Source organism: Heterodontus francisci, chromosome 43, assembly GCF_036365525.1.
Source record: "Heterodontus francisci isolate sHetFra1 chromosome 43, sHetFra1.hap1, whole genome shotgun sequence".
NCBI lineage: Eukaryota > Metazoa > Chordata > Chondrichthyes > Heterodontiformes > Heterodontidae > Heterodontus > Heterodontus francisci.
This window is the reverse complement of record NC_090413.1, coordinates 23,169,709-23,194,056: the sequence shown is the minus strand read 5'-3', so window position 1 is coordinate 23,194,056 and position 24,348 is coordinate 23,169,709. Positions and strand designations below refer to the sequence as shown.

General features: G+C 41.7%; 1 protein-coding gene across 1 annotated transcript; it reads right to left on the bottom strand.

Annotated features, from left to right (window-relative positions):
• Positions 1-2,238: 2,238 nt before the first annotated feature.
• get3 (guided entry of tail-anchored proteins factor 3, ATPase) lies at positions 2,239-24,080 on the bottom strand. Its single transcript, XM_068021161.1, has 7 exons — positions 23,726-24,080; positions 21,936-22,083; positions 18,216-18,364; positions 14,372-14,522; positions 12,483-12,590; positions 7,833-8,033; positions 2,239-6,761 (listed from the first exon to the last, which is right to left on the bottom strand). The coding sequence occupies exons 1-7, from the start codon at positions 23,866-23,868 to the stop codon at positions 6,633-6,635; spliced, it is 1,029 nt and encodes a 342-aa protein (XP_067877262.1). The 5' UTR covers positions 23,869-24,080; the 3' UTR covers positions 2,239-6,632.
• Positions 24,081-24,348: the final 268 nt, after the last annotated feature.

Genomic DNA, 24,348 nt, shown 5'->3' with positions numbered 1-24,348 from the left:
TGTTTGCAGCAGCAAACACTGCAGAGTGCTCCCCCACCAGGATTAGAGTTAATACTGCAGCATCAGGGACATCATTCCATAATTTCAATGATATGACTTTGACTCTTTTTTTGACTGCAAATATTAAGTCAAAAATTATTTGGAGGATGCTTTCACTTTTTTTTTGTTTGGTTAATTTTCTCCTCCCAGGAGAATTGCTCTTGTATTGCTTCTGAGTACCTGCACTCACCCCTACCTCCCCTCAGTGGTCCCTGTAGGCATTAGAGTTGATCTAACAGTACCCAAAAGCAAGCTTCCAGCAGAGGCTATCGGAGAACATTCAGCAGGAACAGTACATTATTCTCTCCCTCAAGTGTAACATCACTGACCACTGCTCAACTGACCTAAGGAGAAATCAAACCTGTGGCCCATTCATGGTCTAATCTATTTGCTTTCCAATTTTTCCGTGTGAAGATACTGGTCTGTTTAAATAAAAAAAACTTGCACTTCTATAGCGCCTTTCATGACCTCAGGGCGTCTCAAAGCCATACAGCCAATGAAGCACTTTTGAAATGAAGTCATTGTTGTAATGTAGGAAACACAGCAGCCAATTTGCACGCAGCAAGCTCCCACAACCAGCAATGTAATAATGACCAGATAATCAGCTTATTTTAGTGATTGAGGGATAAATATCAGCCAAGATACCAGGGAGAACTCTCCTGCTCTTCTTGGAAATAAGGCCTTGGGATCTTTTATGTCTAGCTGAGACAGGGCCTCAGTTTAACGTCTCATCCAACAGTACAGCACTCTATGGGAATGCAGTTCCACAGGCACTAGCAGTCCTCTGGTATTTCATCCTGGGTCAGCTTTAGCTGGGTAGAATGTACTTTGTACCAGTTGTTGGTGCCGCAGCTCCCATCATATCAGAGATTTAAAATCATTTGCCCCTGCTAGTCAGGTCCATTGTGAAGCTTTGTTGGGTTATAAATGGGCTCCATCAGAAATTCACCATAAGACACCAAAAATCAATAGTTCTGATAAAGGCTTTATTGAGCTGCATTTTGCACTGGTTCGTTGTTTGTAGGTTTTTAAAAAAAACTAAATTAGGACAATTAAAAAGGAAACTCAAAAACAGAAATACAAACTTTGGGTAACTCTGAGATACTTTTATATTTTTAAAAAAATACAGGGTTACAACAGTCCACTTTGCATTCTTGCTCAAACAATTGAAAAATCATATACATCAGCCTAAAGTGGTGACAGAGAGCATTCACCACTTGCTGGTGTCTTGTTTTTGAAACCATTCTGCTGTAATTTCAATTCATAATGTAAACTGCAACCAAGTTACTTGTTATAAAACATTTAAGATCCTTGTGGAGTTTTTTGTTCAAATTACTCAGAACGGATAGTCTGAAGCTAGAGTTTATTCTGAGTGCTGCAGGTGGTAATCTTGGAAACACGGGGCTTTTTTTTTTTAAAGTTGGAAGGTTGAACCAGCACATTCTTTGAGGCAGAAGGGTACGAGTTCAAGCCTCACTACAGACTTGAGCACATCATCTAAATTGATATTTCCAGCATATCACTGAGTGTTTTGATTGGCAGAAACTGCAGGCTTTCATTTAAGACATTAACTTGTGGCCCAGTCTGTCCGTTCAGTTGTGCGTAAAATGTCCCACGGTGCTACAAGGAGGAGTGGGGGAGTTCTCCATGTGCTGTGGTCAGCACAATAAACCACATCAACTATCACCACTAAAAACATATGAACTGATCACTGATTTCATTCATTGGGACTTTGCTATGCACAAGCTGGTTGCTTCACTAGTCTGCTCATCAGTGACTGCACATTGAAGGAACTTCACTGGCTGGGAATCATCTCAGGATGTACTGAGGACATGAAAGGCACTATAAAAATGCATTATTTTAAAACTCAAATCTATGGGGTTCACCTAGACTTCACATCTTCTCACAATTACCAATTCATGCTGGGGCTTTTGTTCCACAGCAATCAGGAGGCTCCAAGTAGCTGTTCACGTACGTGCTTCGTAAATGGCAGTAACTATTTGACTGGAGGAGGATACCACAGCCAAGCCCATCCTCACTGGGCATCCCACGCATGCAGACTTTGAGGCAGCAGAAGGCACTGGATGGCGACCAGGAAAAATTTCAGTTCTGATGAAAAGTCACATTAACGTTTCAGGTCTGTGACCTTTCACCAGAACTGGCAAAGGTTAAAAATGTAAAAGGCTTTGGCAAGTGAAAGGGTGGGGGTGGGGGACGAAGAAGAACAAAAGGAAAGGTCTCCAATAGGGCGGAGGGCAGGAGACATTAAATTACAAAGATGTCATGGAACAAGAGGCAAAGCCGTAACAGCCTTAGTAAAAGACAAAGCATTTGTCCAGAGAGTGTTAATCGCAAAATAATGAATAATCTCTGCACAAAAGCAAAAACATGAAAAGCAAGTTTAAGACTGGTACATGGTTAAAACAAAAAATTCAAAATGGCAGTCATAGTCTGAAGTTGTTGAACTCAATGTTGAATCCAGAGGGCTGGTGAGTGCCTAATTGGAAGTAAGGTGCTGTTCCTTGAGCTTCACTGGAATGCTGTCGCAGGCTGACGTCAGAAATGGGGGCATGAGAGCAGGGTGGTAAATTAAAATGGCAAGCAACTGGAAGTTCAAGGTCATGCTTGCAGACTAAGTGGAGGTGTTCTGCAAAGCAGTCACCGAATCTGCATTTGGTCTCCCCAATGTAGAGGAGACCGCATTGTGAGCAGTGAATATAATATACTAACTGAATCTGCGGCTCTCGCAGTCTCTATGACGAAACATCACAGCTGTTGCTGAGTTTTCCCACTAGCTCAATAAGGACATTTACAGCTCATTGTTTTTAAACCCAATTTAAGCACACTCATCAGTGTTAAACAAATTAATAAAAACAGAGTCCCAAACACCTCAGAAAGGTTTTGTAATTTTGACAGCTATGCTCATGCTAGATCGGAGTGTCTGATGGACTCACTGTAAGCACTACACTGCAATCACCAATGGTTACCCTAGTGTAAGTTTTTAAGATGTTATTTGGAGGCAGAAGGCAGAAGTTAATCTGAAATTAACCTATTTCCACCGGTCAACGATGCAGTAAATAGTAGGCAGAAATTTAATCACTGAAAGAACAAAGAAATGGGTTAGACTGTTTTATTGAAAATCTGTCTAGAACATGGAACGCCCTGCCAGCAGCAGAGGTGCAAGCAGAATCTAATAATTTTAAAAGGCAAGTGTTCAAAACTGTGAGAAATTCAAAAAGGGCAGAGGAATTACAACCAAGTGCATAGCTCTTTCAGAGGGTTGACAAAGGTGCAATAGACCAAACTGCCTCCTTCGCTCCTGTAAAATTCTACAATTCTGAATACGTTCAGAGGCAAAAGACCCAGCCGCCACAGCTTGGATGACTTTCCTTCAGAGACACTGACCAACAAAAATGGCCACTGCTGGACAATGAGGGGGCCATTTTATTCTGGATATGAGCACAAGTCAGTGGTGGAAAAATTCAGATTTTCAACTTGCGTGTACCTTCCTCGGATATTGGAGAAGGTCCCATGCCAGTGCTGTAAATATAAGCAACTTTACAGCACTGGAGAGCAGGTTCCCAGATCCCTCAATGCACTGAAGCATAGAACAGGATTAAAGGGGAGCTCTAGCTAACATGGCAGTAGCACCATTACTGATCAGTACTTTCGAGCTGTAACAGTGCCCCTCGTACATCAATAAAGTTACAGCAACCCACAGTGATTGTATACTTCAAGAGTTTTAATTTATATTCTTCCCAATCTCCATCCCAAAAATCATTGTAAGCAATACAAATAATTTAATATTTAGTTTAACCCTTGTAGTATTTTAAGTTTTCAACTCATTGCATCAACTCTTAAGAATGTTAATAATTGTTAGTGTGAAATGTTGCTACTTTAAAAAGGTAGCTTTTTTGCCAATTTTCTTTCTTTCCTGAAGGCGAGAGGCTGGTTACAGTCACTTGTCAGCTTCCAGTATCACGTCCACCCGACCATTCTTGACGGGATAGCAAGGGTGCAGAGGGTCACAAGTTATCGATTCATGGAGGGGTGGGGGCACGTCACACTCATCCTGATCCCGCTCTCACCGGTTATCTACAAACATGCATTTTCCAACAAGGGTCAGTCACCACACAACATATCAGGAGCGGGGGCCCTGGCGGGATTTCTCTTCTCCAGCCCAGGGTTCAGAGGTCTGATGCTGGATCTCTCCTTTAACTGGGATGGTAACTCAATAGAGATTGGGAACTCCTGGTGTGTACTGCTCAGTTACATAACTTTTTGGAATCGAATGAGTCATTGGGGGGAGCCAAAAAGGTTACTCTGCAAAAAGAGTATTTGGAGATAGGATCAGAAATTTATTTTATGTATAAACAAGAAACTTTAAGTGTCCACAAGTTACGTTTGTCAGTTGCAGGTTAGAATAGGTTTCTTAAACAAAAACAGCCCAACTATTCCTCATTACGTATCCTTTCCTCTCCTCTACTCCCCACCCTTCTTCAGTAGAAGGTTTTCATTGGTTAAAACTCACAGCCAACACCCTGTTTAGTAATGGTAAGACAGGCCTGTTGCAGAGTAGTTTAGGCAATCACCTGAGAGGAGCAGAAGGCAGGGGAAGGTTAAACTAGTGTTTTTAAATGAGTTTGGTTTACTTTCATTACCCTCCCTCTGCCACAGCACCTGCAACATTAAAACATAAATGTCACCCCTGCCCCGCACCCCACCATCACAACAGTCACTACACTGTTTGGAGAGCAATCTCTTGGCTTACTGACTAGAGGGGAACAGATAAATCATTCAAGGTTCAGTCCCTGGTATTTGAGGGAAACTAAATGCACAGGGAATTTATTCTCATCAGTCTCTTATTGGTTTATGGCTCCTGTGGTATTTAGTCTTTGTGACTTTACTGACACTCTCAGAATTATGGATTCAAAACTATCACAGGCTTCACAAACTATTAAAAATGATTGCAACACATTATGTGCAGTGAGACCACTATGAATATTTAGCTGTTTATTGACTTTCTTCTCTCAAATTATAAGCACCCCTCCCAAAAAAGTGTTGATTGTTGGGAGGGCAGTGAGCATCCTTTGAACAGCATTCCTGTACTGTGGCTATTCCTCAGGTGTCAGAGCAGCAAGTGATTAGCCAATACCCGTATTACAGGAGGATGAGGACCAGGAGTAGGAACTGTAGTTAATTTTCCCTCTTTCCTTGTTCAGGGTTAATGGAGCCATTGTAGCCTCCCCACCACTGCCCTGGTAGGGCTCTGATCTCTTTGCCAAAGCCCAGGGGTCAATCATTTGATCTTCCTGGTCTGCTGTAGCCTCATTATTTTAACTAGCTGAGCCACCTCAGGAGGTGACACGACAATTAGGTCTGAAAGTATACACAGTCCACTCCCACGCCTGGCCCCAAACTCATGGAAGGTGCTGCAGAGGTATGTGACCATCAATCACAGCTAGAACAGAGGCAGAACATAAAGAACCTAAATCTGGAAACAGACCCAATGCAGCAACAGGAACATATCTGAAAATACCAGGTCTGGGTAGGTTCTTTATAAACCATTTTCATTAAAATCCTTTCCAAATTGGAAAAAAAAAATCCCATAAAACACGGAGAGCATTCAAAGCAGCAGGTCAACATGGGTAAAGTTTCATTTAAGTGTCAGATGCACTAAACCAGAGTTCCCACACCACCAGAACAAGCAATACCAGTTCAAAAGTTGTATTAGGTCTAAAAAATTAAACTTGACCACTGACAAAATAATTAGAGTCTTTTTTACAGCATGCAGTACATTAACATCTCTTATGGGGGGAGGGTGGAATAAGGAACACTCTAATGTAACATTCAGAGGATACATCATTACTGAATTGGTCATGAAAATGAGAACTTGTTGCCTAATATTGAGCAGCAGGCTCCCATTCACATAAACAGTGGGCAACTTTTAACTGCTGCTGATAGGAAATATGGAGTTAGATGCCAGAAACAGAGTTACCGGTCTCAAAGTGTTTAATGGGCTAGCTACACAATGCTGAGATCAAACTCTCTGCCAGCAGCAACTGTAGAAATGGGGGGGGGGGGGGGAAAGGGGTCGCCATTGCTTCCTAGGACAATTGCTACTCTTGTGGTAAACCATGCACTTCCTTTCAGAGGCCATTTAATTGGAGAAACAAGAAAGCTATCCCACAGCAAGTGAACATCCAGATAGCAGAGGATAATTACGGAGGCTGCATTGAGTCCTCAAGTCATTGGCGCAATGAGAGAGGATAGAAAAACATTTGGGGAAAGAGGGGAAGTCAAAGCTTGAAAGCCATTTCCTCTATAGTCGTCAATCACAGAACAAGGCTATAGATCTATAATGCTTCATTCTACAACCCCAGCTTTGACACAACCTGTTGAGACCCTATGTAGTCATTGTCAATTTAAGGAGGTGATATTGCAATGACCAAAAAAACACAACAACTGGCGCACACAATAAATAACATTCACACATCCCCTCTCCATGCTCCTTCCTACCAAACATAGTGTTAATAAATTACAAATCTTGCATTTCATTGCGTCAGTCTCGAAACGGAATGAGGGAAGTCTGTTCATTTACTGGGTGGCTTGTAAGGCTCAAGCAGGAGCTTAGAGAAGGTATTGACTTTGTCGGTGCCCCTGACTTCGTGAGGTAACAGTGGGAGCTTCACTATGTGAAAATCTTCATAGAGATCCTCCATCTGAAAGGAAAACAAAAAGACTAGCTAAAATCTTCAAAAAAAGACATTTAAGATGCAAATGGTGAACTAACTCTCATAATAGGAAGCATGGACTTGGAAATATCTATGTGCTTGACACACTAAAAACTTAAAGAAGCAGGCAAGGAAGTAATTATTCATGCACTGTAACTATATCAAGCTGCCAGATCAGTATCATTCAGCTGAAGGTGTGAAGGGCCAATTAAAAAATCTTTTTAGATTCAACAATCAGAAGCATCCTGAACTCAGGCATCAGAAGGTAATTTTAACTGAATTAAGTACTCATTTTACATTCATAACTGTTGAGAACAAAAGAAAATCGGAGTATTGCTGATAAAGCTTTTCGTCTTGCACTCATCAGGATAGATGCAAGAATGCCAAATTTCAAATGGAGCAACAATTTATACTGCATGAGAAAAGAGTGCTAATTGGTTGGCAAGCCAACTCTGATTGGTTGAAGCATTGCCATGAAGAATGCATTATTGTCCGTCATGCTTCTGTTTACTTCATAAAAGGTGCAAAGCCTGGACAAAATCCTTTTCTCATGCAGGGGCCACACACTTAAACAAATCACCTGCACACTCCAAGAAGATTTAGAGGGCACATTGAGCACAATCTTCAAATTAGAGCTAGGCCATTCAGAAGTGAAATCTAGAGGCAGTTTTTCCAAAGGGTAGTGGAAATCTTCCTCCTCCCAAAAAATGGTTGTGGATGCTGGATCATTTGAAATTTTCAAGACAGATTTAATAGGCAAGGGTATAGATCCAAGGCAGATCAATGGAGTTGAAATACAGATCAGCCATGATTTAGCTGAATGGTGGAACAAGTCGGAGCGGCTGCGTGGCCACCTCCTGTTCCTACTAGCATCTTTTATATTTTGATCGTATCTAGTTTGAAAGAGTAAGTCTGAAATGTCCTTAAATCCTCCCCCGAAAAAGAGAAGAAATTTGACCCAATTCAAACATGTGACTAATATAGTCACAAGTTAGCGGGTCACATTTTCTGTGCATAATATTTCATCCAAATATAAAATTCATGCCCATCTAATAGTACCTGGTCTAAGTATTTTGATTGGATTTTGTGTCGAGCCTCACACATCCTACATGGTTTCTCCCCGGGGTCTGGAAACACCAGTTGGTTTACAATGATGTTGTGGCTATCAATTTTACACTTGGCCAACTCTTGAATTAGTCGTTCCGTCTCATACAAGGACAGAAACTCGGCAATGCATACACAGATGAATGTGGTCTGCTCCTGTGAAAGATAAAAAGAAAAGGCCAATGAGTAGGTTCAGCAGGCAAAGATCACCTCGGATCTCGCCAATCAAAACAATGGCTGCAGTAGAAATATCAGCTTAGATTTCATACATTTCCTTTCACTTCTCCCAACTTTCTCCTGTATCCCTCGCGGCTGTCAGCAATGGCTCAGACAGTAGCATACGTGCCCGACTCAGACAGTTGTGGGTTCAAGTCCCGCTCCAGGGGCTTGAGCACAAGATCTAGGCCGACACTCCAGTGCAGTACTGAGGGAGTGCTGCACTGTCAAAAGTGCTGTCTTTCTGATAAGCCATTAAACTGAGCCCTTGGGTGGACGTAAAAGATCCATGGCACCATTTTGAAGAGCAAGGGAGTCCTGGCCGATATTTACCCCTCAATCAACATCATTAAAATAGATTATCTGGTCATTATTACATTGCTGTTTGTGGGAGCTTGCTGTGAGCAAATTGGCTGCCACGTTTCCTACATTTCAAAAGTACTTCATCAGCTGTAAAGTGCTTGGGAAGGTCTTATAGTTGTGAAAGGCACTATCTAAACACTACATAATATCTACCACCCTTGTTCGGAAAGGTTTCACAGGTATCGTGCATTACAGTATTTCTGCTAAATTACTATTCCTCGTATGTCAGCAAACTACGTTAGTCAGAGCAGCAAGATAAGCAATGTTAAACCTGTCTGCCTCTCATTCCCAATCATCTCCCTAGACATCTATATACAAAGGAATCCAACAAGGAATCACTGGATAAAAAGTAAAATCCCTGTCAGATAATCATCACTGCTCCTTTCAAGGTCAATTATAGCATTCCACTCCTTTCCCAGACAAGATCAGCTAACTGAGCAGAGATCAGACATCTCCTGTCCAGTATAACTCAACAGCACACATGCCCAAGAGAGCTCACAGCCCATAGTCGCATTTGGAAAAAAATATGGTTGTCTTTACATTACAATGGTGAGGTGCGAAATCTCTAGAGATGAGATGTTGTTGTGGTGTAAATCAGTGAAGTCCAGCAAAACTCTCTTCTACTTCAGGCCCCTCCCACTTTTTCCCCAGACTCAGTTTGAAATCAGATTCCCAGATCTACATTACAGCTTTAGCTTTACAGTGGTGAAATTACCATCATTTTTTGTGTATAGAGGCCAACAAACTTGTAGTAAAAACTTGAAGGTCCTCAGTTGGTGCGTGTGCGTAAAACATATGTACACACCCATACACAAGGCATTAAAGACTATTAAGCCTCTGAATCTGTGGGCGCTGCATTTGCTGCCAGATTTCTGACAATATTGGAAAGTGCCAGGAACTTAAAGAGAAACCAGCACTTCACATTTGTAAAAAGCGTACATAGAAATCAGGAATGATAACCAAGACTAAAAGTAAAATGAAATGCATTGGGGGCAAGGGAGAAAAGAGCACAAAACAAACTACAGGGGTTGGCTGGGCATTTTGCTGAGATTATCCCCCCAGTAGGTGGAGACAGGCTGTGTGGAATGTACTGTAAGTCCAAGACACAGGAATAAAGAGAATACTTTTGTGTGATGCATAAACAGGAGATATATGGGGAATACTGCAGTTTCTCCTAATAAAACAAATGTAAGAGCAAAATAGTTATATTCTCACTAGAAACATCTGGGTAATGCTAGTTAATAAGATATGGTAGCCGAGGGGTTATGGCACCCGACTACCAACCCAGTGTTCATGAGATCAATAAATCCGTGGGCCAGCACCAGATATTTTTAAAAAGCTGCCCACAGTGAAATCATAGAAAGTTTAAGGCACAGAAAGAGGCCACTTGGCCCACTGTGCCGGCCAAAAAACAATCTACCTATTATAATCCCACCTTCCAGCATTTGGTCCGTTGCCCTGCAGATTACGGCACTTGAGGTGCATATCCAGACTCCATTTGAATGAGTTGAGGGTCTCTGCCTCAACTACCTTTCCAGGCAGTGAATTCCAGACCCCCTTCACACCCTCTGGGTGAAAAAGTTTTTCCTCATCTCCCCTCTAATTTTTCTACCAAACACATTAAATCTATGCCCCCTCGTCACTGACCTCTCTGCTAAGGTGAATAGACCCTTCACCTCCACTCTATCCAGGCCCCTCAAAATTTTGTACATTTCAATCAGATCGCCCCTCAGCCTTCTCTGTTCTAAGGAGAACAACCCCAGCTTATCCAATCTTTTCTCATAGCTGCATTTTTCCAGTCCTGGCAACAGCCTTGTAAATCTTCTCTATACTCTATCTAGTGCCATTATATCCTTTCTGTAATGAGGTGACCAGAACTGCACACAGTACTCAAGTTGTGGCCTAACCAATGAGTTACACAGTTCCAACATAACCTCCCTGCTCTTGTATCCAAACCTCGGCTAATAAAGGAAAGGATTCGATATGCCTTCTTAACCACCTTACTGACCTGTCCTGCTACTTTCAGGGATCTGTGGACATTCAGTCCGAGGCCCCTTACTTCCTCTATACTTCTCAGTATTTTCTCATTAATCACATTTTATGCACGGCACAGTGGCGCAGTGGTTAACACCGCAGCCTCACAGCTCCAGCGATCCGGGTTCAGTTCTGGGTACTGCCTGTGCAGAGTTTGCAAGTTCTCCCTGTGACCGCATGGGTTTCCGCCAGGTGCTCCGGTTTCCTCCCACAGCCAAAGACTTGCAGGCTGATAGGTAAATTGCCCATTGCAAATTGCCCCTAGTATAGGTAGGTGGTAGGGAATATGGGAGGTAGTAGGAGAATTGAGGGAAGGTGGGGATGATGTAGGGAATATGGGATTAACGTAGCATTAGTATAACTGGATGGTTGATGGTCGGCATAGACTCGGTGGGCCAAAGGGCGTGTTTCAGTGCTGTATCTCTCCGTGTATATATGTATTCCTTTGCCTTGTTTGACCTCCCCAAATGCATCACCTCACACTTCTCCAGGTTGACTTCCATTTGCCACTTTTCTTCCCATTTGACCAAACCAGCAATATCTTCCTGCAGCCCACAGCTATCTTCCTCACTATCTACCACAGAGTCAATCTTAGTGTTGTCCGCAAACTTCTTGATCATGCCCCCTACATTTACATCCAAATCGTTAATATACACCACAAAAAGCAGGGGACCCAGTACCGAGCCCTGCAGAACGCCACTGGAAACAGCCCTCCAGTCGCTAAAACAGCCGTCGACAATTACCCTTTGTTTCCTGTCACTGAGCCAATTTTGTATCCACCTTGCTGCATTTCCCCGAATCCTATGGGATTTTATTTTTTTTAAGCAGTCTGCCATGTGGGACCTTGTCAAAAGCCTTGCTAAAATCCATGTAGACCACATCAACAGCACTACCCTCATCTATCTTCCTTGTTACTTCTCCAAAAAATTCAATCAGTTGGTCAAACAAGATCTTCCCTTAATGAATCCATGCTGACTATCCTCGATTAACCCGTGGCCTTTCTAAGTGACAGTTTATTCTGTCTCTCAATAGATTCCAATAATTTGCCTACTACTGAGGTTAGACTGACTGGCCTGTAATTATTAAGTCTATCCTTCACTCCCTTTTTAAACAGAGGTACAACATTAGCAATTCTGCAATCCTCCGGCTCACAGCTGTATCTGGTGAGGACTGGAAAATGATGGTCAGAGCCTCTGCTATTTCCTCTCTTGCTTCTTTTAACAGCCTAGGATACATTTCATCTGGCCCTGGTTATTTATCAACTTTCAAGGATGCTAATCCCATTAATACCTCCTCCCTCCCTCCCTATGTTTATGACATTTAATACTTCACTCTTCCTCCTTAACTACAATGTCTGCATCTTCCCCCCCCCCCCTTTTGTGAAGACAGACGCAAAGTATTCATTAAGAACCAGACCAATATTTCCCGCTCCTACACATAGGTTACCTTTTTGGTCTTTTATGGGCCCCTATTCTTTCTTTAGTCACCCTCTTACTCGTAATGTATTGATAAAACATTGTTGGGTTCACCTTGATTTTGCTTGCCAATATTCTTTCATGCCCTCTCTTTGCTTTCCTAATTACCTTTTTGAAGAGAAGTGTAGGGAAGGGAAGGGCCCTGTCACCCCTATCCAGTCTCACTATGTGGTTTAATCTTAATGCTCCCAGGGCAACTAGTGACGGGCAATAAATACTGATTATCCAGTCAGTGTCACCCAAAATCTAGGAGCTGGTATATCTGTAGTTACAATTTTACATTCAAGGAACTGAAGCCCAAGACACCAAGCTTGGGTTTTTGAAGATTGCGAAAGGAAGGTGAGAGAGTAAAAAATTGGTTTGAAACGATGCTGCATTATAAATTTATGTACCAGGAGTTAAAAATTCCACAGCCTAATTCTGATTCTGTAGAATAACTACTTCAGTTAAACCACTAAATCTCAAGTCACCACTCATCTTAAATGTTAAATGAGAAATCAATTAAGGGGGTAATTACCGGGTCTTTAAACTGCTCACTGACTGAACGAATGACGGGTAAGGTCTCCTCCAGCTTCGAGGCAAGTTGATCTGCATTCATGTCACCAAGTCCAAGCATACTGCACATCTGAAAAGCAGAAAGTGATTAAATACATGCACAGATTGATCCCAAGAACAGCACTGCCAATGATCATACAGATCACCAACAATTCAAGTGCCATTTATTCAGAACTTAAATGTTTGCAGAACAGTCACCATAACTGGCTTTTCAATTTAAGGGTCACTGCACAAAGCCATTTATACTGTAAGCAAAATATCCGAGCTAATTCAATTCCAAAATGCTGCACATCGTAACATGAAAGACTGACTTGCCAAACACTCATTATTAAGTGTGGAACACTGCCCAGGCAGTTGTGGGTATCACACCAGTGACTCACCAATATGCACAGCAAGACTCAACATGTGTAGCAACTGTTCAGAAAAATCAGCCATCAAAAGTTGTGGCAGATTCCAATCTAAGCAAACTCAACGGAACTACCAGGTTTTAAAGCACTGTAGATACAAAGGAGTTTGGCTAAATTGGAATCTGCCACAAATCTTGATGGCTGATTTTTCTGAACAGGTACTATAGATATGGAGTCTTGCTGTGCGTTTTGGTGAATAATCCAATGAGAGTCTCTGCTGACTTCCAATGTACATCAGAATTATCCACCTGCCACATCTAACTAGTTAGGCCCACATGTGAAGGAGAGAGAAAGTGGGATGGATCTTTCTGAAGATGGACAGCATTCATTCCATCATCATGAGATTTCAATCCCCCCACCCCCCAACACTTTTAGTCTGAGGACACAAAGACCAAGTTCCTTAACAGCCATCACAATTAAGATCAACTAAACCGGCACAGACACATCACCACACTGGATGTTTTGGGCGGCACAGTGGCGCACTGGTTAGCACTGCAGCCACGCAGCTCCAGGGACCCGGGTTCGATTCTTGGTACTGCCTGTGTGGAGTTTGCAAGTTCTCCCTGTGACTGTGTGGGTTTTCACCGGGTGCTCCGGTTTCCTCCCACAGCCAAAGACTTGCAGGTTGATAGGCAAATTGGCCATTGTAAATTGCCCCTAGTGTAGGTAGGTGGTAGGGAATATGGGATTACTGCAGGGTTAGTATAAATGGGTGTTTGTTGGTCGGCACAGACTCGGTGGGCCGTAGGGCCTGTTTCAGTATTGTATCTCTAAATAAAAATAAATAACTGGTGGAAGATCTCGCCTGCCTCTTGAAGTGTGTCACACATGATCTGTCTACGAGGTATTCTTTGATTAAGTAGAGCCGAGACAATCGTGTTGCATAATATCAGAGATATACAAGGCATAAGTGACATCTAAGTTTTACAACAACCCAAACATATGCAAGCTTTAAATAACCTTTTAGGAGACCCTGTAATCAGACAGTGCCTCAGGACTGAATAAAAATTGTACTTTACATAGAACACTTCAAGATTTAGCTTTAATTCTTATTTCTCTCCATCCAATCATGTTCCCTCTTCTCAAAGGCACAATCTTTTTTTTTTTAAACTGAGCAATGGTTTCTACTGGTGCAGCAACCGTCTAATATTTTGAGGTGGCAGTTCTTCACATGTAAATATAGATTAGGTGTTGGGAGGCAACTTAAGCACTGGGAAGATGTACACACTTTCCCATTTTCCAGTGTAGGTCACTAGATGGCACAAGGAGCAGGAATGCGGTCATATTTTATTTTCACCCACTTCCTAGCCCATAGATGTTTGAAAGTACACCAGATGCCCTTACCCGCTCTGGACAGCAAGTACAATCTCGTTCTTAGAACCAATTTACCTTCATTATTTAGTCTAAAAGTTTTAGAACTGATGAAGCCATTAGTTCAGACTACCTGGGAGATGAAAGGGCTGATCTGGTTCTTAATCTGCATTAGTCTCCCAAGCCCTCTCTCAACGATAGTTGGAAAGTTCAGAAGTCGTAGTGTGTGTCCTGTTGGTGCAGTGTCAAACACCACCACGGAGAAATTCATGCCTTTCACCAACCTGTAAAACATGAGCTATTTAACAAAAAGCGCTGCATTGGGCTGTTAAAAATTATCTACAGCAACAGTCACTATGGCATCTTGCTCACCTGCAAATCAGTACCCACAACGTTTAATTTTTATTTCTCTCCATCCAATCATGTTCCCTCTTCTCAAAGGCACAATTTTTTTTTTTGTAAACTGAGCAATGGTTTCTACTGGTGCAGCAACCCTTGAACAACTTATTCTGACAAAGGTTTGAGAATCTGCCCAATTCCATAACTCAAGCTCAACACATTCTCAAAATGCATCAAAATATGTAAAGGCTCAAGCCTTTCACCTTTTTAATGGCCTGTGCAGATTAACATGCACGTGGAGACACAATAATCCAGCCTGTCACTTATCTGCAAGAAATTTGAGAGCAGAGCTTCATTGGTATAACCCAGCTAAGATACAATTAAACAGTTTTAGATTTTTCACAGCAAGATAAACAGTGGGCTGGGGTTCAGTGCACAATAGGGTTTACTATCCACGTAGCTCTAACATTTAGCTTTAGATCCAGGAGATCAGCAAATAGCTCAATAGAAGCATTACTACACACCCCCACCCCAAAACACACCACATTTTCCAAAACATAAAACAGATTTTGAAGCTTCATTTAGATCACCTAAATAAAACATTTAGAAGGTAAAATCTCCATGTCTGACAAAGTATAAATTACACAACAGATGGAAAATAAAAACAGTACATAGTATATACAGCACAAAAACAGGCTCTTTGGCTCAACTGGCTGAGGATGGCATTTATGCTTCACGAGTCCCCTTCCACCCCTCTTCATCTAACCCTATAAGCATAATCTTATCTTCTTGTCTCTCGTGTTTATTTAGCTTTCCCATATTCTCCTCAACCACTGTATTTGGTAGTGAGTTCCACATTGAAACCCCTCTCTGGGTAAAGAAGTTTCATTTTAGCTTATATATCCATAGTTACCAGAGACAAAGTCTCTCTCTCCACCCCGATGCAACATTCAACTGCTCCTTAAATGATTTCAGGGCTGTTTTCTTTATAACTTGATCAGAAAATTTGTTTCACGTGTTGATCACTCTTGCTTGAAGACCGTCTTGACAGCAATCCTTTAGCTTTTGCTAGTCTGCACCCTGTACACATTAAGGGCAAAGTACACGGGAACATTTTAAATTCCCATGAACATACTCACACCCTATACCACAAGGTTTTTTTTTGATTAGAGATACAGCACTGAAACAGGCCCTTCGGCCCACCGCGTCTGTGCCGACCATCAACCACCCATTTATACTAATCCTACACTAATCCCATATTCCTATCAAACATCCCCATCTGTCCCTATATTTCCCTACCACCTACCTATACTAGTGACAATTTATAATGGCCAATTTACCTACCAACCTGCAAGTCTTTTGGCTTGTGGGAGGAAACCGGAGCACCCGGAGAAAACCCACGCAGACACAGGGAGAACTTGCAAACTCCACACAGGCAGTGCCCAGAATCGAACCCGGGTCCCTGGAGCTGTGAGGCTGCAGTGCTAACCACTGCGCCACTGTGCCGCCCCTTCCTTCCATAATTATAGCACTTCCACAGGTTTGCACCAGTTCACGAGACCGAAAGACAGTTCTCGGCTTAATCCCAATCCTATTAAAAGCCAGGGCCCAGGATTTTCCAATCCTCAGTGGGTTGGAGAAATGCTGAAAACTAGAAACCTGATTCATGAAGAAATCATGTACGCAAATTAACAGCTTATCCTTCAAATCAAATGAACCAGGCATAATGTGCCACCAGTATTTCACCTATAATGCTAAATATTAAAGATTTAAACAGACAGAGCTGCAGATAAAAATCAGATCTCTCGAACAATATTATCGTGAATATTATCTTTTGGTGAAAATAACACTGCACCATTAACTTTACATATTTTTGGGTTCAAGTTCTATTTCCTGGAATTTAAAAGGTTAAGGGGTGATGCGATCGAAGTTTTCAAGATATTAAGGGGAACAGATAGAACATAAGAACTAGGAGGAGTAGGCAATTCAGCCCCTCGAGCCTGCACCGCCATTCAATACGATCATGGCTGATCTCATCTCGGCCTCAACTCCACTTTCCTGCCCATTCTCCAAAACCCTTCAACCCATTACTAATTAAAAATCTGTCCATCTCCTCCTTAAATTCACTCAATGTCCCAGCATCCACCACACTCTTATCCTGAAACTATGACCTCCCGTTCTAGAATGCCCCACAGGATGAAACATCCTCTCTACGTCTACTTTGTCAATCCCCTTAATCATCTTACATACCTCAATTAGATCTCCTCGCATTCTTCTAAACTCTAGAGAGTAAAGGCCTAAACTGCTCAATCTCTCTTCATAAGACAAACCCCTCATCTCTGGAATCAATCTAGTGAACCTCCTCTGAACTGCTTCCAGTGAAACTACATCCTTCCTCAAGTAAGGGGACCAAAACTGTACGCAATACTCCAGGTGTGGTCTCAATAAAGCCTTGCACAGTTGCAGCAACACTTCCCTACTTTTATACTCTATTCCTTTAGCAATAAATGCCAAAATTCCATTTGCCTTCCTTATTACCTGCTGTACCTGCAAACTAGTTTTCTGCGATTCATGCACGAGGACACCCAGATTCCTCTGCACCGAAGCACTCTGAAGTTTTTTTCCATTTAGATAATAATTTGCCTTTCTATTCTTCCGAACAAAATGGATAACCTCACACTTATCCACGTTAAATCCCATCTGCCAAATTTTGGCCCATTCACCTAACCCATCCATATCCATTTGTAAATTTCTTATTTCTTTATTGCAACTTACTATCCCACCTATTTTAGTGTCATCTGAAAATTTGGCTGTAGTACCTTCTATCCCTGCATCCAAGTCATTAATATAGATTGTAAATAATTGGGGCCCGAGGACCAAACCCTGTGGCACTCCACTAGTTACATCTTGCCAACCAGAAAAAGACCCATTTATTCCGACTCTCTGTTCTCTTGGTTAGCCAATCCTCTATCCAAGCTAATAAATTGCCCCTAACCCCATGTGATCTTACCTTGTGTATTAACCTTTTGTGCGGCACCTTATCAAATGCCTTCTGGAAGTCCAAATATACTACATCTACAGGATCCCCATTATCCACTTTACTTGTTACAGCTTCGAAGAACTCTAGCAAATTAGTCAAACACGATTTACCCTTCATAAAACCATGCTGACTCTGATGGATTGCGTTTTGACTTTCTAAATGTCCTGTTATTACTTGCTTAATAATGGATTCTAACAATTTCCCAAAGACAGATGTTAAACTAACTGGTCTATAGTTTCCTACTTTCTGCCTCCGTTAGGATAGAAAGAAACTATTTTTGCTGGTTGGTGAGTCTCGGACTAGTCTAAAAATTAGAGCCAGTCCTTTCAGGAGTGAAGTTATATGGAAATTCTACATGCAAAGGGTGGTAGAAGTTTGGAACACTTTTCCACAAATAACAATTGATGCTAGATCAAGTACTAATTTTAAAACGGATATTGATAGCTTTTTGTTAACCAAAGGTATTAAGGGATATGGGGAAAAGGCACATTTATGGAGTTAGGTCACAGATCAGCCATGATCTCATTGAATGGCAGAACAGGCTTGAGCAGCTAAATGGCCTCCTCCTGTTCCTATGTTCCTTTCCCTCCCACATTACCTCATGACTTCGGCGTAGCTCATAGCTTCATCAATGCCTGGGAATGCACTCATCGCCTCCTGCATCATCTTCTTACCCATGCTCAACATATTATCTTCCTCAAAAAATTCATCGGGTAATTCAGCCACTCCCAGGCTTGGATCGATTTCCTGCGCAAAGAAAGGGAAAAGCAACAGCAAAGATTCAGCTTGTTCATTGTTGAAATCTAAGCTCATACAGGATATGAAATTCCCAAAAACTTTCTCCTTCATACAGCAGGTAAACGGAAAACCTTTAACTGTCAGAAGCCCTAGTATGTGTCAAGTTAGTCAATCCCATTGAGATCAGTGTGTTACCAACTGGCCTTAACACCAGTGGGCCATGGTCCCTTCATGGTTGTAATCAAATGACCCATGGTCAAAATCATGTGGATATCAAATGAGAAACAGCAGCCAGCTCAGGCCTACCTCAGTGGGTTTGCTCAGCATCAATAACCACTTGGACGAGATATTGGAGAGCTTCCAGCAAGAGTCAGCATTTGTAGGACGGTAAAATAAAACTTCAGCTTTTTAAAAAAAATAATTTTAAAAAGACATTAATGGACACTATTTGGCAGTGTTAGTACACCACCCCTCTAGCTTAGACTTGGGTTTAAATCTAACCCAGAATTAATACATGAAAACTACTTCCCTCTGCTAACTGTCTCAATCTTTGTCGTCAGTGGGTACAGACACAGCATAAATCTCTCAATATTTCATGTCAACCAGCAATTTCAATTTGTGCAGCCACCAGGGTCCTAAAATTACAGAATGGGATAGCAACAGAGGAACTCTTCATATATCTGTCTAGCATTCATCTCTTATTTTAGCAGTGGCTAATTGATAACAATAAAATCACTGCGAGTAGAATTTCATTGACTAATAGCTTACAGTGCAAAATTCAGCTGACTGGAGTAGATAATGTTATTCTGAAGCAATGGGTCGCACTTCAGATCTTGGAGATAAGGCCCATCATTGAGGCAGATGAGCACACATCACTGATGGCACAGGGGCTGGAATGCACATAAACATAGAAAATAGGAGGAGTAGGCCATTCGGCCCTGCTCCGCCATTCAAAAAAGATCATGGTTGATCGTCTAATTCAGTACCCTGTTCCCGCTTTCTCCCCATATCCCTTGATCCCTTTGGCATTAATATATCTATCTCCTTCTTGAATATATTTAATGACTTGGCCTCCACTGCCTTCTGCGGTAGAGAATTCCACATGTTCACCACCCTCTGAGTGAAGAAATTTCTCCTCGTCCTGGTTCGAAATGGCATACCCCATATCCTGAGACTGTGACCCATACCATTCACCTTCCTAATTGCTTGCTGCACCTGAATGCTTGCTTTCAGCGACTGGTGTACAAGGACACCCAGGTCTCGTTGCACCTCCCCCTTTCCCAATCTATCACCATTCAGACAATAATCGGCCTCTTTTTACAACCAAAGTGGATAACCTCACATTTATCCACATTATACTGCATCTTCCATGCATTTGCCCACTCACTCAACTTGTCCAAAGCACATTGGAGCCTCTTTGCACCCTCCTCACAGCTCACATTTTCTCCCTCGCACCCAGCTTTGTGAATGTGAATAAAGTTAATGTGCGCTATGTCTCACCTTGATAATTATGCATAAAGATGCTCTTTTTAAAAAATTACCATTTTTAAAATGCATATCATGATAATTTACTGTATGGTGAAAACACAAAATCCTGGAGACACGCAGGTCAGTGAACATCCAGTAAAAAAAATGGGGTTGACATTTTGGCGAAGACCTCAACAAAACAATGGGGCCCCATCCAACACATGAACTTCGTTTTCTCATTCTGATAGCACTCTACATTGTGACATTTCTAGCATTTTTTTCCCCCAATATCTTTTATCACTGTATGAAGTTCTTTCTTTTGGGCCTCCTTATCTCGAGAGACAATGGATACGCGCCTGGAGGTGGTCAGTGGTTTGTGAAGCAGCGCCTGGAGTGGCTATAAAGGCCAATTCTGGAGTGACAGGCTCTTCCACAGGTGCTGCAGAGAAATTTGTTTGTTGGGGCTGTTGCACAGTTGGCTCTCCCCTTGCGCCTCTGTCTTTTTTCCTGCCAACTACTAAGTCTCTTCGACTCGCCACAATTTAGCCCTGTCTTTATGGCTGCCCGCCAGCTCTGGCGAATGCTGGCAACTGACTCCCACGACTTGTGATCAATGTCACACGATTTCATGTCGCTAGTAGAGCTAGTTTAAACAGAAGACAGCAACTTGAACTTCTACAGCACCCTTAAATATCAAGAAACAGCCCAAGGTGCCTCACAAATAAGCACAGGAAAGCAGACTTTGAGCTGAAAGATTAGAGCAGATGACAAAGTTTTGTTCAAGAGATGGGTAGAGAACACAGGAATGGGAATAGAGTATTAAGCCCTTCTAGCAGGTTCTGACATTCAATCAGATTATGGCTACTCTGTACCTCAACTCCAGTTGATACCTTTACCGAATAAAAATCTATCAATCCCAGTCTTAATGATTTTAATTGACCTAGTAAGAGCAGCATTTGGAGAGGCAGAGTTCCAGATTTCTAAACCCTTTCTGTAAAAATAGGGCTTCCTGAGTTCACACCTTATTAGTTCACAACATATTCGACCTCTCTCAATCTTTTAAACTCAAAGGAATAAAAGCCAAGTTTATGAAAACCTTTTCACCCTTATGCGCTGGTATCATTCTGCTAAAAATCCACCCCTCCAAGACAAATATATCCTTCCTGAAGTACGGTTCCCAAAATTGAACATTGTACTCCAGATGGGGTCTGACCAAGGCTCTGGAAAGGCTAATCTGTTTTTTGTAAAATGGAGGGTATTAAAAAGATGAAAATATAATCATCACAGACAGTTATTTATACACAACTGTGTATAATATACAATTTATTTTCAATATTGCTGACAAGGTGCAATTGTGCATTCACATATCCTACTCTAAACTCCTTTGTAAACAAAAATGCAGACAAGACTTTACTGCGGTTCAGCTTCTTGAACGCAGGTTGCTATCCTTTCTTTGCCTAGCCTTATCCATCCCAACTAGAATTTCAATACAATCTTCCGTGTTTGACCAGGTGTTATTTGCAGGCACTCTCTTGCATGAAACATGAATAGAAATCTCCATCAAAGCAGCCAATTTGGGTTTCATGAGAATCACACATTTAGCGTACACTTCCAACTTAAACTGGGCGGCCAGCCCTACAACCCTCAGGGAATGCTGCACTCCTCCATCTCTGGCCTCTTGCGCGTCTCCCACTTCCGTAACCCCATCATTCGCTGTGCCTTCAGCTGTGGTCTTTTCTTGCACTAAAACTTTTTTATAAAAAAGAAAACTATCCTCCCAATCTGAATTCCATCTTTGCAGATTGGAAAGCTGCAACATTGTTAAAGACTGCTTTGGCATTCAGTCTCATCTCAGCAAAGAAACACACACCTCAAGATTCACAAAATGTAATAATTCAATCCTCCATGTATCAGATTTGAATAGCAGTCTTATTACAAAGTAGCTGTAGCATTTTTTCCCCTATTAACTGTTCAAATATGGAATCCCTGATTACAATGACAGCTAGGTCTTTATCAGTTATTTGTTTACCTCATTCACTTAAGATAAATTATTTGAGCCATATACACATTTATTTTGTACTGGTTATTCTCCGCTGCTTATAATTTTACTTACCATAGCAAACAGATTGTCGTAGCCCTTCACTTTTGTTGGTACTTTCGAGAATTTCTGATCGAATGCATCAGAGATGTTATGGGCTGGGTCTGTGGAAATGATCAGCACACTCTCCCGAACCTCCGCCAACTGTACAGCCAAGCTACAGCTGTTTTGGAGAACACATTGATAAATTAGATACAACCATATGAAACATCAAAAGTGACCACTGGGGCAAGATTTGAGAGAGATCCTCATTTATTCCTTCCTTCCTTTCCTCCCACAGCACATGTAACTTGTACTGGTTGAACTAAGACAATGCCCTATACTCAGTGACTTTGGTGCAATAATGGAACACAACAGAAAGGATAAGATGTCATTGCCACAATCACATTTTTGTGCTTATGTGTCAATTTTAACTCCTCTCCTGAATTTTCTTGCTAGGGTAATTACACTGGTTCCAGCAATCCTCAGTACCTCACCAACAGTGCAACAAATGGCCACGATGTCTTTTTGCTGTCAAATCACTATCTCAGAGAAAAATGAAGCTGTTACTCCTCAAATCTGGCAAACTCCTACTACAGCACCAAAAAGCTTTGAAAGTCTACATTTTACACAATTCCCATCATCTTTGTGAAGCATACCATTGATAACAAAAAAGGTTACACAAAGCAATTCTTCCAATTGAGATTTGACAAAAAAACCCTTTAATAGGAAAATCTATAGGGGACCAGATTTTTTTTAATACATTCTATTGAAGATACTCATTGAATGGGTACTTGCTCAATTAGAAGAAAAAAGCACTTTAAGATAATCTAATTAAGTTTGGCTACAATTTTCAGCAATTAGGAAGCCAACAGCTATGTTTAATGCAAGGGGAATTGGAGCTCAAGAGTAATGAAGTCTTGCGGCAATTGTACAGGTCTTTGATAAGACCACACTGGAGTACTGTGTACAGTTATAACCTCTGTACCCAAGGAAGAACACACTTAGAGGGGGTGCAATGGAAGTTGAGTAGATTTGATTCCTGGGATGAGAGGGTTGGCCTAAGAGGACAGATTGAGTAGAAAAGGCCTGTATTCTTTGGAGTTTAGAAGAACAAGAGGTGATCTCATTGAAATGTATACATTTCTTAGAGGAATTGATTGGGTAGATGCCGAGAGGTTGTTTCCCTTGGCTGGATAAGGGGTAAGGGGTCAACCATTTAGGATTGAGGGGAAGAGTAATTTCTTCACTAAGGGTTGCAAATCTTTGAAATTCTGGACTCCAGAGGGCTGTGGATGCTTGGTCATTGAGTATATTCAAGACTGAGATTGATAGATTTTTGAATTCTAGGGGGAAAAAATCAAGTTATCAGGCTAGAAAGTTGATATTGAAGATCAGCCACGATTGCATTTAAGGACAGAACAGACTTTGGGCTTGGGATGGGCGGGCAGGGGGGGGAGTCAGTCAATGGTCTGCTCCTGCTCCTATTTCCCATGTGGTCTGCCTGTTTAGACAGATGGAAAAGATCTGATGGTACTATTTTGAACAAGAGCAGGGAAGTTATCCTCAGTGCCCTGGCCAGATTTCTTCATCAACGTTACAAAAACAGATTATCTGGTCACTATCACATTGTTGTGAGTGTTCGCTGTGCGCAAAGTGGCTGCCACGTTTCCTACAATAGTAACTAAGTACTTAATTGGCTGTAAAGCACTTTTTGACGTACGGTGGTCGTGAAAGGAGTTATATAAATATGTTTTTCTTTTTCTTTTCAGTCTAATAACAATTCTATGTGAGCAATCTACTGGGTGCTCCTTCCCTGCTTTTACCTGCACGTGGTTTTGCCCACCCCTCCTTTCCCACCCACAAAGATCCACTTGAGAGACTTCTGCTCGATGATGTTGGCCAGGGTGGGCTCCAGGGGCTCCACGTCAATGGCATCCTCAAACTCCTCATCTATCGCCGCCGCCATCTCAAATCACGTGATTGGGAGCCAAGCCTCGAACCCTTTTCCCTTCTTAATTATCGATATTTCCAGGAAACAACCGTCCTCAGCATCGGAACACCTAATAAGCGGAGCGACCTTAGTGTGAGTAACGGATCGAAACATCCACCAATAGATTTTACATTCCCCACAACTGAGAGCATCACCATGTACCACGTCTCCTCATACCCTTCTCCATCGTCAACGTTAATTGGCGCAGGTCGCTTCAGTAAAACCAATTTTAATTGGTTGGGCTATTTCTTAATCAAATTCCTACTTTAAAACAAATTATTTTACACTTAATGGCTATTAGAATGAAAATTGTCCATATTTTTATAACTAAAGTATATTTATGTTCCAGCACTGTTTAAAGATCCGTCATGCTTTGCGTGTTTCGGTTGACCAACTTTTTTCTTCATATTGAATTAACACTTCAGATTTGTCGGAAAAAGATATGACAGTTTTCCT